The following is an 18314-nucleotide window of genomic DNA, read 5'->3' as shown; positions in this document are numbered from 1 at the left end:
ATCGGATAACTAACTGCCACGTCTGACAAAGGACATCAACTGTTAAAACACGAATTCTGTTGCCACTGAGACGGACATTTCGCTCACTATATGCATGACCTCGACCATCTGGACTCAGATTATTAGATTTTCAACACCTTCCATAAACTTTTACTTTTTTTTAAAAAACTGGCTGGAAGCTTTTCATTTGTCCCTCTCATTAGGTCTCCAGTTTGTCATAAAATTCAGGCAATCGCAACACGCATTAAGTAAGACGTAAGAAGGAATTTGACATTTTTCACTTAACATTTTATTTTGAAAAACAGACCGTATAAAGTATTTACAGCAAAATGTAGCATGAAGACATAAGACATTAAGTTATGAGAGTTTTGGTATTAATCAAGCCAAATCAAATAAAGCAAAATCAGTTGTAATTAGCACTTAAATAACTTTAATTTGCACACCAGCAGTGATCTGAGCATATTAGTAATTCTGCTTTATCAGGAACATCCTGTTATCAGAAATACTCAGAAGGGGGACTAAAGGTAATGGATATTAATGCTTTTCATAATGCACTCAAGCTGAGATGGATAAGGAAGATTTGTACATGAAATGCAGGCTGGAAGTACCTTTTGAATTCAATTCATCCACAGATTTTAAATTTTTAACAGTATGGAGGATACTTTCTGGAAAATATTGCTGAAACAAATGTATTTTGGAAAGATGTATTTGCTATTTTTTCAGACTTTTGCATTAGATATACCCCCTTGTCACTTACAGAATTTCTACATGAACTGTTATTTTTTAATACTTTTCTGTCCAAAAATGATACACAAAAAACAGTAGAAAAATGGTTAAACTGTAATATTATGAAAATTGGGGATTTACTTGATAATAATGGAATACCTATGAAATTTGAAATATTCCAACAAATACATGTCAAAAATATAAACTTTCTCGAATATTACAGTAGAATCATGGCCATTGTCAGATATAAAAGAAAGATTGGTCACTTATGGAAACAATCAGACAGAAATACTACATGCTATGCATCACTGTTAGCCATAATCAAGCATAAAAAAAGGCACAAAAGTTATATATAATAAACTGTTGTGTCCACAGACGCCTCCTACATGCATTAGAAAATGGGAAAAAGTTTCTCCAGACCTTCAGTGGGGACAAATATTTGCTCACCTTTTTATTGTTACAATGGATACAAAACTTCAGTGGTTTAAATATCGTATTCTGCATCGTGTTTTAGCTACAAACACACTATTATATCAAATAAAACTTAGAGACTCAGATCTTTGCACCTTCTGCACTCAGTCAAGGGAATCTATAGAACACTTGTTTTTTGATTGTATTATTGTTAAACAATTTTGGAAGTATCTCTTTACTAAGTTAAAAGAAAAATGTGCTCATTGTGAGCAGATAGAAGTAAAGAAACAGCTAATCCTATTTGGAGTCCAAAATGAGCTTATGACAGATAAGATATTCAGCCTTATTCTAATTATGGCAAAGTTTTATATTTATCGGTGCAAATGTTTCAATATTCATCTAAGTGTGAACTCATTTGTATTGGAAATAAAAAAAAAAGATATCATGTAGAAAAATATTACTACACAATAAATAGTAAGCCAGAATGTTTTGCACTAAAATGGATACCATGTAAGCAGCTTTTCTTCACACATTGAATGTTTCTGTCTGTGTATTTTGTTTTTAAGTGAGAATGCATTTACATTGTGGTCTAATGAGGAGCCCGCGAATCCTGTTCTTTTCCACATTCCTCTTCCTTTTTTTTTCTTCTCTTTCTCTCTTTTGTGTTTGTGTTTTGTGACATTTGTGTTTTTGTGTTTTGTGACAATCCATAGTTTTGTTTTGTTTTGTTTTTGTTTAATGTGCATAATGCGTAATGCTATTTAATGTCTACTAATTTAGTTTGTTTCATTATGTCACAAAAAAATCTGATGTATATTTGGTAAGAGTGATTTTATACATTTACAAGTGCAACATGTTACAGTTTACAGACAATATTCAAAAGTGTGTTAGCACGCTAGTTTTTCAAACATTCTTATATTTCTCTCGTCTTGCTAGACAAGTAAGAATACTTTCTTCGTGAGTAGGGGACATTCCACCTACAAAGTTTTCCGGATTGTTTTTTTTTTTTTTTAGAATTTCTTTTTAGTTCATAACAAAATCCATCTGTCCCTGGGCTCTTTCTTTATTGAAAACATTGACTGTCCATTTAATTTAAAATGTTTTGCTTTGATTCTTTTGTAACAAAGAAAGACTTTGTTTAGTACAATATACGGCGCAACAGATGACCTGTAAGACTATGGCTTGTGTTTATGTACCTTTATATATGCATATATATGTGGGTAGGGGATCGAGGAGAGAAAAAGACCTTGTGTACAATACCATGGATGACCTGTTTTGATGAGATACTGCGAAAAGACCGTGCTACCTTAACTATGCACTTACATAATGTGCTATTTGTGTGTATTTTATGTTTTTCTGTGAAATAAAAAAAACTTGTCTTGTCTTGTCTTTACTTGGCCTGAACCCGACATTTGCATGTCACGTGAGAGCAAGGTGGTCTTAAAATAGCTCAGCGCTACTTGAGCTGGAGTGGGCCGCTTTCCTTCACTGCGTCCCGAGCACGCGTGGAGCGGGTGTCCTTTTATACTGAAAATAGAGTTCACAATATCTTATGGCCAATAGGTAAGCTGTATGCCTCATTAGTTTAAACAAATCATCTATATTCTGGTGTTATCTTTGTTTATGTTTTCATGCTGTTACAAAGATTTAATGTTTATGCAATATTTTACAAAAAGTATAATATGCTTGAATACTATTCTGGTTTCCTAAACTAAAATTAAGATGAAAATAATAAATAATATTTTCTTGAAAATACCTAAGTGAAAACTTTTTGAGAACATTATTTTTTTATAATATATAATGTGAAATTATTTTTTTTTATTTTCCTCACTCTCCTCCCAGCTAAAGAAAAACAAAGCGATGAACAGTCGTTGCAATGTCACAAGTCCTTTTTTTTTACTGAAAAAATACCCTACAGCAACATGTACTTTCTTCACGTAAACAAAATTGAAAATTGGCTACATTATAACAGTTTAAAAGTCATTGCAATTCATGATACTAAGAAGATTTAGATACAAATAAACTTTGATGTAACTTCTCGGGAAACCTGTGTAAGAATCAGTAATCCACGTTCGGTTCCTAAAGAAGCTCATCTGTTTTACGCGTTCGAGCATCTTAGCTTTTACTATTATAAGATTCTAATAGTTAATGATCATGATTACCTCCCTAGACATCCTTTGCTTCCTCTTCGGAGATGATGGTTGTGTGCGGGTTATTTTACTGCAAAAAATAAAGCAGCATGATGACCTTTTGGTCCACAATCAAGACCTTTATCACTTGCTTTATGAATGATGTCTTTCTCGTTTGATGACTATTTTGTTTAAGCTGCACGTGTCTACATGTATTTTATTTTTGTCATTATATTTTGTCGCGATGATAAATTTATTGATAATATAATTCATTTATTCATTTATCTCTTTTCTTTCATGTAGACGACTTCGGTTGTGCCTAAATGTGTTTAGTGCTTTTATACAAATTTATTTTAAAGTTTATATAGAAAAGCAAAATGGAATGGGATACTATATGTGCAAAGTAAAAGAGACATCAGGTGCGATATTTTGAAGATCATTTGTGAAAAAAGTCAGTCAAGGTGAATGTACATGCTGTCGCTATGCAGTATAACAATGATGTATAGTTTACTGTTTAGTTTATGTTTTTTTCGCTGAAAAGCAATGCCTATCTTTGCACTGATATACTGATCACAAATTTCGTTAACATTTTGTGTGGGACCACTGTACCAAAAGCACTCAAAGTGACTATGTCATTGTTTAGTTTGGGGATGTTTCAGTACCTTTCTAATTATTACAATTTATTTTTCGTAATTTATTTAAGGAAATATTTTTTGACTAGTACACAAAATATTCCTGTTTATAAGAACTCTAAATGTCTTATTCTTGTATAACTCAAGCGAGATTAACTGCACCCATGTCTATTTAGACAATAGAGAGTTCAAGCATTAAATAATTTTGTTTTACATGCCACGTTATGCAGCTTCATGCATATTAAACTTAAAGTAAATTATTGACTCACCAGCCTAAAATATGGAATCGCATGACTATGTTAATCATTACACAGTTTATCACGCTTCCCATTAAACGAAAGGGAGATAAAAAATAGAAATAATGCATTTCAAACCTACGACCTTTTCACTAATGCGATGAAATGTCGTATATTGTAGCCCATCTTTGATAAACTAACATGTGTGTGTGTCACAGATTGTGACATAAGGATAAAAACAAATCACAGTGATGGTGGCTGAGCCCACCTGGTGAAGACAAGTGTGACTGTGGAAGATATATATAAATATAGATTTATGGAATATTAGCCTCAGTAACTGTTGATAGAGTGAAAGCAGTTATGTGTAAAACTGTACACTTCATTATTTTTAAGCTAATCATCAAAACAAAGAACTTTCTCTCATGACTGAGTTTAGAATTAAAGAGCATTAATAAGTAATAATAATATATCTTAGAAAGTAATAAGGATTGACTGATGTATGTTTATTAGGAAATTATTTTCAACATGTATTGTGAATTTTTAAAGTCATTAAATATATACATGGGTCCACTCTTGGTAAGACTCTCTTTCCCTCTTCTCCACAGTACAAAAAGAATGGCGGCTACTAAGACTATCAACACCAGCAGTGGAATAACAACCGCTGCAGCTACACCTGCGGAAGAGTCGTCGTGTGGATCTGAAAATCAAAACACAAATTAAAAGAAAACCTGTGATGAACATACAGTGTGTAGACTTTTTATATTTTCACGTGTTATCTCGACAACCGTACCTCTTGTGAAAATGTAAGTAGAACAAATCTCTACATCATAATCGCAAAACTTGCTTTCCGCTGCTTGACTATTGCAATGTGGCATCGTCTATACTGTTACAAAATTTATGCAAACAATTTGTCCATTGCTTAAGTAAGTAGCTCATTGTGTTATACAGAGAGCAAAGGTAGGAAGGTTAGAGGTCTAGACAGATACTTTCTCCTGAGATATTGGAAGTTACTTTCTATCTTTCAATAAAAAGAGATTTTAGTTTGTTTTAAAATTTTGTTGAAACAGTTTACATGGAAAACAAAACGTTAATACTCAGGATAAAGAGTAGCACTCACTTCAGTGCGGTTTTTTAAATCGTAAACAAAATAGGGCTTATGTTTATTACGCTATTAATTGGTACCTTAAAACTAGTTAAATGTCAATATTATAAACTGATAAATGACTAGTCGATTTAAGAGACGATTTGGAATTGCAATGTAAAAGTAACATGATATAAAGAATAATTACTGTAGAAATAGTAAATGAATTACACTCATCACGTGCAGTAAATAGTGTTCTATTTATACATCACTTCTGGGTACTACCGTGTTCTGTTCAGGTGGTTGATAGAGAGTGAGTCGAGTTTTTTAAAGAAGAGAAAGTAAGAGTGAGATGTTTTGATGTCTACCTCCTGGCATGACGACAAAATCACAGTGCGTGAAGCCGCCGTCATCAGAACCTTGCAGACGACAAGCGTATTGTCCGGTGTGAGCAGGTGTGGCTTGTGATAACCTGATGATCACGTGATCTGTGACTGTTTTGTTGACGTCGAACCCTGTGGTTGTGGTACACTCCAGTTTGCCGTTTGTCCAGGTGCAACTTGCAACATTAGGGCCTGAAATGATGGCAAATGGCCTTTGATTTTATGCTTTAAATGTAGTTTGCATGCACGTGTGTGTGTGTGTGTGTGTGTGTGTGTGTGTGAGTGTGGCGTTTTAAAAAGATTTGACAAGTTGTGGTTGTGTGCGGAGCGTGCGATCACGATTACACACCGAGTTTAGTCTTGTTCAAAATCAAAAAAAGATTGACAACAATTAACACATAAAATGTTAGAATTACTAAACTTAAGGTTTGATAAATATGAGGAGCATGGTTTCACGCTTCACAAATGACAGTGTCCCGCGACGAGGGATTTGTGCCAGACAAAACTCTAACATAACACTTACTATCCCTAACTACAGCCGCACAAGAAGAGGTAAGTCTTTTGTCAACAAAATGGAATGATAGTATAATGTGAGTATGTAACTGTAAATATCTGCGGAGGAAAGGCAGTGAAGACTTTTAGGGCTTGATCACAAGACACTAATAATAATGAGCTTTGACAATCTTTCTCAAACTGATGATGTGGACATCAGAAAAGAATAAAACAACAACAAAGCCAAAAAAAAAAAAAGAAGAAAAAGAACAGATGTCTCTGCCAGACCTACTCCAAAAGATAGATCTTTGCCCTTTGTACAAAACTGTAACAGTAACTTTTCCGATAACTCCGAAAAGTACAATCTTCCTTTTTCTATTTCTGAACTACAACAGGCCCTTCAAAAGTGCAAAGACTCTGCACAAGGCCCAGACAACATTTCTTATCAACTGCTTACTCATCTTCCACAGGTATCTCTCCTCCTTCTCGACATTTTTAACTTTATTTGGGTATCCGGCTGTTTCACTCCCTTGTGGAGAGAGGCAGTTGTGGTACCCATCTCAAAACCGGGAAAGCTCCCCTCTGATCCAAACTCTTACCGCCCTATCGCTCTCACTAGTTGTCTATGCAAAACTCTTGAACGCACGGTGAATGCTCGGCTCACCTGGCACCTTGAATCTCAAGGTCTCCTCTACAACCTGCAGTGTGGCTTCAGAAAACGCCGAAGCACCCTGGACCACTTGGTCCGTTTTGAAACCTTTGTCAGGGATGTCGGCAAAGAGCATGTATTAGGGGTGTTTTTTGATTTGGAGAGGGCATACGACACTACCTGGAAGCAGGGTATTCTGCTGGACCTCCATGCCCTTGGCTTCGGGGTCGTATGCCACTCTTCATAAAAAAAATTTCTCTCACATCGCCTCTTTCAAGTAAGAGTGGGGTCTATCTTATCTGATCCTCGGGAACAGGAAATGGGCGTCCCTCAGGGCAGCATTCTCTTTCCAACTCTTTTCAATATAAAAATGGACTCTATCTTGAAACATGTTTGTCCAGGTTTGGAGGCCTCGTTATATGTAGATGACTTTTCTCTCTGCATTCGAGGCCGTTCCCTACCATGCCTCGAAAGTCGGGTGCAACTGTGCGTAAATGCTGTACAAAGGTGGGTGACAGAAAACGGTTTAAATTTTTCTCCTACGAAGTCAGTATGCATTCACTTTTGCAAAATGAGAGGTATCTTTTCAAACCCATCTATTTTTGTCAACGGCACGGTACTCAAAGTGGTCCAGGAAGTAAAATTCCCTGAGGTCATCTTTGACTGTAAACTGTCCTTTCTATCTCATATTAAATCTCTACGCCTTTCATGCCAAAAAGCTTTGGACTTTCTTAGAGTAGTTGGCCATGTCAGCTGGGGGGGGGGGGCGGACCGCACGGTCCTGCTACGTCTCTACCGTGCCCTGGTCCGCTCCAAGCTAGACTACGGATCCATCATCTATTGCTCTGCTCGAGAGTCCTACCTCAAAATTCTCGATCCTATTCATCACCAAGGGCTCCGCATCTGTTTGGGTTCCTTTCGCACCACTCCTGTCCAAAGTTTGTACACAGAAGCTGGTGAGCCCCACTTTCTCTCCGTCGTTTGAAACTCATGCTATCCTATGCCTGTCGTTTAAAAGCTCATCCTGGAAACCCTGCGTATCTTCAGACCTCAGCGTGTATCCCATTCGTACCAAGGAGCAAAAGCCTCTATCACTCCGAGTAGCACCTCACCTACAAGCTGCCGGAGTAGATATTAATCAGGTAGAGCCTCTTTCTCATCTAACAGCCCCTCCTTGGACCTTTCAGGTTCCAGAGATCCGTTTTGATCTCACAGCTTTTAAAAAAGGGAACACTAGTGACCCCATATATCTCCAACACTATTATGAACTCATTTCTGACTATCCTGAATTATGCCTTGTGTTTACAGATGGCTCTAAAATCCCAAGTAGTGGTCCAGTCACGGCGGCAGCAGTTCCGTCCTGTGATCCGCAACGGTCTGCTTCAGTCCGACTGGCAGACGAATGTTCTATTTTCACAGCAGAACTCCATGCCATCTTGCTTGCCTGGCAGCATGCTCACCGCTCTTTGGAGCACACGTTTTTGATTATTTCAGACTCTTTTTTTTGCACTCCAAGCTCTCCTCTCAAATGATTCTGACCACCCCCTTGTGGTACAGATTCAGTGAAACAAGGACATTGTTTTTATTTGGGCTCCTGGCCATGCTGGTATCGCAGGCAATGTTAGAGCAGACCAGGCTGCCAAGGCTGCATGTCAGTCCCCTGGTAAAATACAGTCACTTATCTCATCAAACTTCAAACCTTTATTCTCAGCTTACATTCAGTCCTTATGGCAACGCCACTGGGACACTCTAGGCCAAAACAAGTTATATGCCCCCTTCCCTGCCTTTCCGACCGCCTACCTTCTTGTCACCTTTCGAGGAGGGAGGAGGTAGTTCTTACAAGATTAAGGACAGGACACACCTATGCCACGCAAGGACACCTCTTGCGAGGTGAACCACCACCTGTTTGTCCCTGGTGTAGCGGAAATTTTAATCTTTTACAGTTTCTGATTATCTGTCCGAAGCTTCAGACCACCCGTTATCAGTTTTTTACAGAGAAGTTTATATTTTCCTTATTTAGATCCGTCCCATCGGCAGCAATCTTTTCTTTTTTAAAGCAGATAGGAATTTACCATCAAATATAAACAATTTGGGTTTCACCAACCCTTTTTATACTTTATTCACCTCTTTACATCTTTTACTTACTATGTTGGTTCTTTACAAAATATCATATTTATATGACTTGGGAAGACTAATCCCTAATCCTTTAAAGTCAGAACTACCTTTTGCCGCGATATAGCCATAGTTGCTCGCACCGCATAAAAACAAACAAACAAACAAGCTGAGCAGTAACTGCAGAAGGCACTATTCTTTGCAGTGCATTGAATATTTATCTTTGTTTATTGCAGTTGTTTCTATTTAATTTTAATACTTCAACGTAAATTTTTAATTTATTTGTGTTAATTTGAACACCAAATTGTATATTGATTAGAAAATAAAGCGTTTTATATATATATATATTTAGTTTTGAATACACGTACAAGGGTCTTTCAAGCAAATTAAATTCTGAAACTACGTTAAGTTAGAATATGATAACTAGTAAAAGAAATTAATTATATAGTTAAGTAATTAAAAAAAACGCCTGATTTGATAATGTTAAAAATCCAGCTAAAATATTAGCATATAAAACGACTTTCTCGCATGATTATTTTCATGTCTTTTTTAATAATTCAAACATTTTTTTTATTAAATCGGTACGATACACTTTACAGAAGATCTCGTCAGTACGTCTTTATAATCATCTGCAACAGGCATTTAGCTGACACATTTTTGCAGTACAATTCCTTCCCGTCTTTGGTCGCATTGGTCCATGTAAAGGTTTGCATCACACGTACCTGTAGACATCTTGGCCACATGTCGTGGATCTTAAACTCTCTCATTTCCTCATTTCACCTCCATTCTTCAAAATCTTTTTGGAGAACATTATGCAAGATCACTGTACTACCATCAAAGAGGATCTACTAATATACTTATATTTCAAACGCTGCTTGCTAACATGGATCTTTTAGCGAGCAGCACCACAGATTTCACCAATAAATTTGACGAACAGTACAAACGCATATTCAATGAAGAGCAGGACTGACAAGAACATGTTATGGTTATTGGAAACTTCAAAACGGATATATAGGAATGGAGAAGGGCATCTAAAAGGTAAACAGCCATGTGTACTCGGATAAACGTTTTTCAAAGATAGAAGATGTACAACGCATATCCGGTTAATGATAATGGCAACAGTGGCAATGGCTACGATCGACATCTGAAGTAGCCATAGCATCGTTTACTTCAAAGTCGTAGTATCAATCCTAATTTATCATCTAAACGTTACGGAAAGAAGAATCCAGGCATTCGAGAACAAGTTATTGAATAGGATATCTGGATCTTGAAGAAATAAACGTAAATCCAGTGATTGAGTACAAGCCTAGTTGCAACACTTGTAGGACAACAGAAACCCCCGTCAAGCGGGGTAAACTGGTCGGATTCGTTCGTGTTATCTGGACCGATACTCTTTCGAAAACCGTCATCGAAGGTGCATTGGAAAAAGGTTCATGTCAAGGTAACCAGAGGAAGAGCTGGTTTATTAAAGTTTACCTTTGCCATCAGGACGGACCACTTCGAAGTTGTCTTTAGTAACACTGATATCGTAGCTGAAGACGCAAGTCAATGCTGCAGGTTCGTTCTCCTTGACACTTGAAATATTGCAGGCTGCTTTCGTTTTCGCTGTAAAGTCAAAGAAAACACATTTGTGTGATCGTGGTTTACAGTAAATTTGAACGAAGCCAAAGTCTACTATGGGTAAAAGCTGTACAAAGTACTATGTTAACCTCACACTGTAGACTGGTTTGCAAATAAGTTTTTCATAGCTGCATTTCTTATTTTAAGTAAAGTAAGGGACTATCGAGATCAGGATATTCTAACCCTATAACTACCTTCTGTCCTTCTCTGTCTTCCCTCTCTGTTTTCTCTGTATTTATCTATTATTTAATTTTTATCGACTGTTCAGTGGAGATATATTTTAGTATTTTTAATTCAGAGGGTGCCTCCATTAAAACATTTCTCCACTTCGATAAAGATTTTTCTATCTTGTTGTAATGATATGTTGTAATGGTATAATTGTCAAGAAAGCAGACATATATTTTTATATTTAGTATTTTAGAACACTGTAAAAATACTTACTTCGATCTAAAGAGAAACAAAAAAACTTTAATACTAGATTAACCAACTTGGTTTTACAGTTTAGATACTACATGCCTAAAAAATAATAATAAAAATAAAATAATAATAATAATAATTTAAAACAAAATAAAAAATGCAAAATTTGTAAAGCACATACTCACACTCCTTAGGAGGATGCACTTAGCGCTTAAGTACAAAAACAAAACATGGACAGCATACGAGGAACAGGAAAACAAATAACATATGAACTGTACAAAAATAAACAACCATACTAAACGAACAATAAAATCAAATACAGAAAACACAAAATTCAACCAAATAACAATAACAAGAGCTGAGAGAAACCATGACATTGCAAGAGGAATGGTGTGAATAAGGACTAGCATTATGGGAAAGGTTGTTAGGAATAATGCTTACTAAACAAGTGCGTTTTCAGTTTTTTGAAGCAAATCACCACAACTATGCGTAATTATGTCTCTGTTAGTACAGTGCTATGTACTATGTTTATTGATATTTGTAAAACCTTTTTTTTTCTACAATAGCCAATGTCGAAAGGAATGATTAGCTCCTCTTTTAAACTCTTTTTTTCTCATTCCTCTTTGTTTCCTTTTCCTGTTTGGTTTATAAATGATTTCTTGGGTATACGTATGTTGATCTTCGCTTTCACTTCGAATTAAAGTTTGTGAGAGGGCCTATAAAAACAGAATGAATTAAAATGCTACAGGCTACGGGCAACTTAGTGTATAATAACAGATGGATGAGACGCAAAACTAATTCTAAATACAGCAGTCTTATGTTAGTTTTGTAAAACTAAGCAATGTGTCATTCACATAATTTTGTCAATGTATCCTTGATTATTTTTACAAATTCTAATTCTTTGAAGGGCGAAGAAGCAGTCATACTAACGTGCTTCATTAAGCACAAGAACATTAGTATATTACTAACAGGAGTGCCCGGCGTCTATCATTTTACATTTAGTCCTCTGACCTGTTGTCAGCGCCAGGCTCACGTACACCAGGCGTACCCTGGGTACATTAGGGGCGAGAGACGGTGATGCGGTTTGTAACAAAGAGGAAATTCAAAACTAAAAAAGATTAATTCGTCTCCCGTTCTTACCCTACGGTTTAATTTTAGGTATTGTCCGGACTTTGACAGTGTTAAAGACTTTGTAGAAGATGTATTTTTTTCTTTCATTTAAAAATAAGACTGACTATTTAGGAAATGGAAAACAAACTTGGAGCAGCATACACAAGCTGATCATAATCATTGACGTGCTCTTTATTAAAGAAAAAAAATCTAAACAGATGGTATGAGATATCAGTTATGTGCACCACACAAACACACAATTTGACTAAGAAGATTACAAATAAATATCTTCATATTTCGTCTCTTCAACAAGGCAAAATTACTGTGTATTATAGTCAATGACATTACTATGCATTTTACAAACAATTAGTCTACAATAACTACTAGGCAATTATAAATATGCTAAAACGGGATAAAATTTACTAAAATGAGAAAATTACTGACCTTGTGCTAAAGCTCTTGAATTCAATGAGATTTGAATGCTCAAGAGTAACGTAGACACAATGAGACAAAGCGGAAATGACGTGCTAGAGGTATAAATGTCACGTGATCTTCCACCTCCTTCCATTGTACAGGATATCACTCTGAAAGTAGTGGTATTAAATGTACGTAAAAAACATCAAGTGTTCTTAGAGATATACAGAATTGGACAAAGGACGAATTAAGGCAAACGTGAAGAGGTCAACTGCTCACTTCATTTATGATCTTCTGACAGCTGTTGTACTTGCACACTTAAACCTCATTTACTTATTTACTTTTGTAATTAAAAAAATAAGTATAGTATAAAATAAAAGATCAACCCTGCAGATTTTAATTACGTGAATTTTAAATGTTTTACATTTTCCAGTTCGTGCTCATTCAGTCGGGGTAGGTTACATTTGCGCATGAACTTTTACCGACTTCCATGTCGATACACAAAGTGGTGAAAAATAGCGACATTGAAGCTACATTAACAGAGAAACTTCTGTTGATATTATAGTAATAAACTCAAAACTCACCTCACGAGTCTGAAAAAATGACGGAAGCTCAAACAAATTGCGTGCAGAGGACTTCTTGCTGTTTTTCTTTTCGAAAACTACTGAGGTGCTTCTTCAGTTTTTGAGAAACTTGCCACGTTGTAGATTTGCCTAGAACCTATTTTAGCACAGCGTTTCTTGTTTCACTTCGGTATTCGAGTTTCAACATTTTCATGTAGGTTGAGGTGACTGTGAAGTAAGCAGACACCGATCATACAAAAAAGTAAAACGCAATATACTGCTGAATATATATTTCATTAAGACATCCAACCATCTGCTACAAGCTAGACCACAAGGGTTACCACATGAAATGGTGAAGGTGACTTATAGCCACTATGTCCGATGGCAAATATCAAAGTATTAATACCTCACTTGATCATTTACTAGCTTTGTTTATATTAGACATTGATAATGTAATGACAGCTACAAAAAGTTCTTGAATAGATATAGTAATCTGTTTGTATTTTTTCTTTGTGACTTTAATAATTGTGATCTCAATAACGAATTCGTCTTCCGGTATCAACATGTTCTACTCTAAAGAATTGGTTTTTGTACAAATGTTATAGCTCTCTCTCGTTCTCTCTCTCCTCTCAAATACGTTTTCACGCATATTCAGGCTTCCCTTGGGGAGATCTGAGATTGGTTCATCGTATCCTAAGATAATCACAAAACGTGACAAATGTTCAACCAAAAGCTTTAGAGATTAAGTTGTGGGGGAATAGCAAGACCGAGGCACTGCGAAGTTGTTTTAAGACAATAGCAGTTGTTTGTGACAGATTCTGAGTTGACAATGAAGTTACAGAAACAGGGAAAGCCTAAATACACTTCAGGGAAAAAATGAGTTATGGAGTTAAAAACGATCAAACTGTTTGACAGCAAGTAGCTGTGGATCAGTACAGACCTTCAACCTCGCATTGTTGTCACCAAACACGCGTTTGTTCAGGGTGTTATGGTAAAGGTAAGAGATTAGAACAAAGAATTTCAATATAAACAAAGCTGAAGAAGACTGAGTATAATAAAATTATGTGAATGAAATGAAATAGAGGCAGTGCACGTGATACCTGGATGGAACTATACGAAGTAATAAGTCACAAGACAAAGAGAAAATTGAATGTGCTGTTGTAGGCCTCGCTAATGAATTGGGTTCGCTACTCCTGGTAATTGTTTTTACTTGAAATCCTTTGACAGTGTGTGTATCACCTGCGTAGCTGGCCGGCTCCCACCTTTAATTCGGTACCACGTGGACTGTGTCACCTTCGAATGTCTTTTTTTTTTACATGAAGATGGCGATCCCATGAGAAACATTAGAGAACTGTCTTCTATCAACATATACCACTGCTCGTACTGTAGGGCTGGCAAGCGGAAGAAATCTCTCATCATGCTCACTGAGTGCTTGAGTGCAATTGATAGAACAGCATTTGGAAATTAATTGGAATCGTTAATAATCAGCGTGTGGCGGTTCTGCAGAAGTTGTGAAAATCTTTAATTATTCTTTCACTTCCCAGAAACATGATGAAGTACAAGCATAACCACTTCATTTTGTGATTAATAGAATAAGTGAAGTGTAAAATAAAAGGTCAACCATGTATATTTTAATTACGTAAGTTTAAGATCTCTTAAGTTTTCCAGTTGGTACTCATTCTGTCGGGGTAGGTTACATTTGCGCACTTAACTTCTACCGACTTCCTGGTCGATACACAAAGTGGTGAAAATAGCGACATTGATGATACATTAGCAGAGAAACTTCTGTTGTTATTATAATAATAAACTCAAAACTCACCTCACGAGCCTAAAAATTGACGGCCGTTAAACAAGTTGTGTGGAGAATACTTCTTCTTGTTTTTCTTTTCGAAAATTACTGAGGTGCTTCTTCAGTTTTTGAGAAACTCGCCATGTTGTGCATTTGCGTAGAACTTGTATTTAGGATAGCGTTTCTTGTTTCACTTCGGAAATCGAGTTTCAACACTCTTATGTAGGTTGAGGTGACTGGGAAGTAAGCAAACAACGATCGCATCCTACACAATATCTTGCTGGATATATCCTTCATTAAGAAATCCAATCATCTGCTTCAAGCTAGACTACAAGTGTTACTATATGAAATGGTGAAGGTGACTTATAGCCACTATGTACGATGGCAAATATTAAAGTATTAATGCCTCACTTGATCATTCACTAATTTTGTCTATATTCCCCTAGTTATGTAGAGAATGAAAGCCGCTGTTTCAGGGCAAAATGGAAAACTCCGGGACAAAAAACATCTTAGTTTCATAGCTATGAAACGGATTCAACACTCAGGCCAGGACAAAAAGCGGAGGCAAGTACCTCTATGAAATAGTTGGAGGATATCATCTGCCCCAGGGCAAAGCAGAGAAGAAAATTGCGAAAATGTTATCGCAACGAATCGTATTTAGAAAAGAAAGATGGATATTTATAGCATAGGAACGGATATGACTAGTTGGAATAGTACTGACGATGTGATCCTAGGAAAGCTCAGAATAAGAAGAACGAGCTACATTTCATGACTTTGATAATGATATTAAAAAGAATGTATAGCTTCGGCACTTCAGGATACCTTATCACTTGGTATTTCTTTAAAAAGCAGTTGGAAGGTGAAATGCTTCCTTTCAACTTTTTTAACATGTGGGGTGTGGGTGAGTCTCCCCGTTTTACTTTATCTGTGATGGGTCTTGGGGCCTTTCTATTTTGAATTATTATTTAGTTTGATGCAGTGCTTATAAAATCATTTCATTGGATAACATATTTAAAATCGGTTGACTGGCATGTGAATGAATCACTTCTTTCCTTCCTCATATTCTCAATGGGGAAAATACAGTGTCTGTGTCTAACATTGTACCAAACACCTATGTCCACGCATTCTTATACATTCTTTAACTTCATATACTCCCTGCTTTTAGTCTTTTACTTAAAATACCATGTAAGGGGTCAAAATGTCTTGTGACACGAACTGGTCTGTGACCATGAGTTCCATTAATGGCTTGAGTCATCTTTCCAGACTTTTATTGGTAAACGAAATAAGTTTAAAGTTTGAGGAGTGAGTCACTGCATGGGAATCACCGGTTCTTTTAATGTAATTAATAAGGTAACTAGGCAATGATAAATATGGTAATACGGGATGAAATTGACTAAAACGAGAAAATTACAGACCTTGTGCTGCTGCTCTTGAATGCAATGAGATTTGAAGGACACGTAGACACAATGAGACGAAGCGGAAATGACGTGCTAGAGGTATAAATGTCACGTGATCTTTCACCTCCCTCTATTGTATAGGATGTCACTCTGAAATAGTGGCATAGAAGTAAATAAATACATCCAGTGTCAAAATATCAACTGCCATGGTCACAGTCATCATACCTGTTTGATCGTGTAGTATCATGTAGAAAGAACATTCTACAACTGAGCAGTAAGCGAGTTCAGACTGAAACGCTTTTCCGACTTGATTAGGATTATGGGAAACGGTTCGAAAAGAAGAAATAAAGCAAGGGCAGTCCGATGGTACAGCGGTTTCCTCCTGTCATCAGTACAGTGAAGGTTGGATGGCTTGGGCTTAGCTTTTGTCTTAGGCAAGCTGTTCTTCCTTCTGTGACACTTCTTTACAGGGCTGGCTGCCTTCAATGATGAAGCCTTCATTGTTTGCTCCGCGGAAAATACCCATTCCCCGGCCTCCTTCATCACCGCTGTTGTACTTGCATACTTAAACCTCATTGTTTTATTCAATTTTGTGATTAAAAGAACAAGTATGAAATACAAGGTTAAAGTTGTAGTTTTTTATTATGTAAATTTTAAATCTTTTAAATGTCCAGTTAGAGCTTATTATGTGGGCGAGGGTCTAAACTTCTAACGACTTTTATGTGGACACAAAGTGGTGTAAACAGTGTCCTCTATGCTATATTGGCAAAGAAACGTCTGTAGTTATGATAATAATAAGCTGAATACTCACCTCAGGAACCTAACAAATTCCGACGAAGCCTTAAACAGATTGTGTGAAGAAGACTTCTTGTTTTTCTGATTGAAACTACTTAGGTGCTTCCTCAGTTTATGAGAAACTCGCAATGTTGTGGATTAGACTAGATCGTATTTTTAGCACAGTGTTTCTTGTTTCATTATGTATTGGAGTTTCAACACTGTTATGTAGGGTGAGATGACTAGAAAGTAAGCAGACAACGATCATACAAAAACATACTACGCAATATTATGTACGGAACACTGTTGCCAACAGAAAGAGGGAGAGCAGGAAGAAACAATATTTAACAATTTGAGTGTTAAAATGCTATGATAGGACTGGTTTATAAAATAATGTAACACTTAATGCTTTGTTTTAATAAAAGAGTTGGCACAGCTTCGTCTGAGGCAAGCTGTTCTTTCTCCCTTTGTTACACTTCTTCACAGTCTGGCTGTCTTCAATGATACACCCTCACTGCTGGCTCGGCATAAAATATCAATCCCCTCTCCTCCTTCATCAAAAGCGTATTATCTGTTGTTAGTATAATAATAAACTCAAAACTCTTTTTTCTTTTCGAAAATCACTGAGGTGCTTCTTCAGTTTATGAGAAACTGGCGATGTTGTGGATTTGCCTAGAACGTATTTTTAGGATACCGTTTCTTGTTTCACTTCGGTATTCGTGTTTCAACATTTTTATGTATATGTAGATTGAGGTGACTGGGAAGTAGGCAGACAACGACAACATACTATACAATATCTTGCTGAATATATATTTCAGTAAGACACCAAGCCTTCTGCCTCAAACTAGACCACAAGGGTTAGCACATGAAATGGTTAAGGTGACTTACAGCCACTACGATGACAACTTTCAAAGTATTAATACCTTAGTTGATCATTCACTAACTTTGTCTAAATTTCCCTAGTTATGTAGAGAATGAAAGCCGCTGTTTCAGGGCAAAATGGAAAACTACGGGACAAAAGCATCTTAGTTTGATAGTTATGAAACTTATTCAACGCTCAGGGCATGGCAAAAAGCGGAGGCAAGTCTGTCTATGAAATAGTTGAAGGATATCCTTTGCCCCGGGTAAAAAACAGAGAAGAAAATGGCGTATGTATCGCGACGAAACGCATTTAGAAATTAAAGATTGGATAATCAGGAACGAATTAATATCACTAGTTGGAATAGTTTACTGAAGATGTGGTTCTAGTGAAGCTGAGAATAAGAAGGAGCTAAATTTCATGGCTGATAGATGTTGATACTGAAAATAATGTATAGTTTTGGTACTCCAGGGCAACTTATCACTTAGCATTAAAAAAATAATTTCTTAGATTTTTCTTT

At 36.4% G+C, this 18314-nt stretch overlaps 1 protein-coding gene across 1 annotated transcript; it reads right to left on the bottom strand.

Moving 5' to 3' along the window:
- Nucleotides 1-266: 266 nt before the first annotated feature.
- On the bottom strand, nucleotides 267-17067 carry LOC112574912. The gene is made up of 8 exons (XM_025256285.1): nucleotides 16973-17067; nucleotides 16180-16311; nucleotides 12443-12582; nucleotides 10328-10456; nucleotides 5584-5790; nucleotides 4696-4831; nucleotides 3300-3357; nucleotides 267-2664 (listed from the first exon to the last, which is right to left on the bottom strand). Exons 3-8 carry the CDS (start codon nucleotides 12564-12566, stop codon nucleotides 2623-2625), a joined length of 696 nt encoding a protein of 231 aa, XP_025112070.1. The 5' UTR covers nucleotides 12567-12582; nucleotides 16180-16311; nucleotides 16973-17067; the 3' UTR covers nucleotides 267-2622.
- Nucleotides 17068-18314: the final 1247 nt, after the last annotated feature.

Source organism: Pomacea canaliculata, linkage group LG11, assembly GCF_003073045.1.
Source record: "Pomacea canaliculata isolate SZHN2017 linkage group LG11, ASM307304v1, whole genome shotgun sequence".
Lineage (NCBI taxonomy): Eukaryota > Metazoa > Mollusca > Gastropoda > Architaenioglossa > Ampullariidae > Pomacea > Pomacea canaliculata.
The sequence above is the reverse complement of the archived record's forward strand: the minus strand, read 5'-3'. Positions and strand labels throughout refer to the sequence as shown.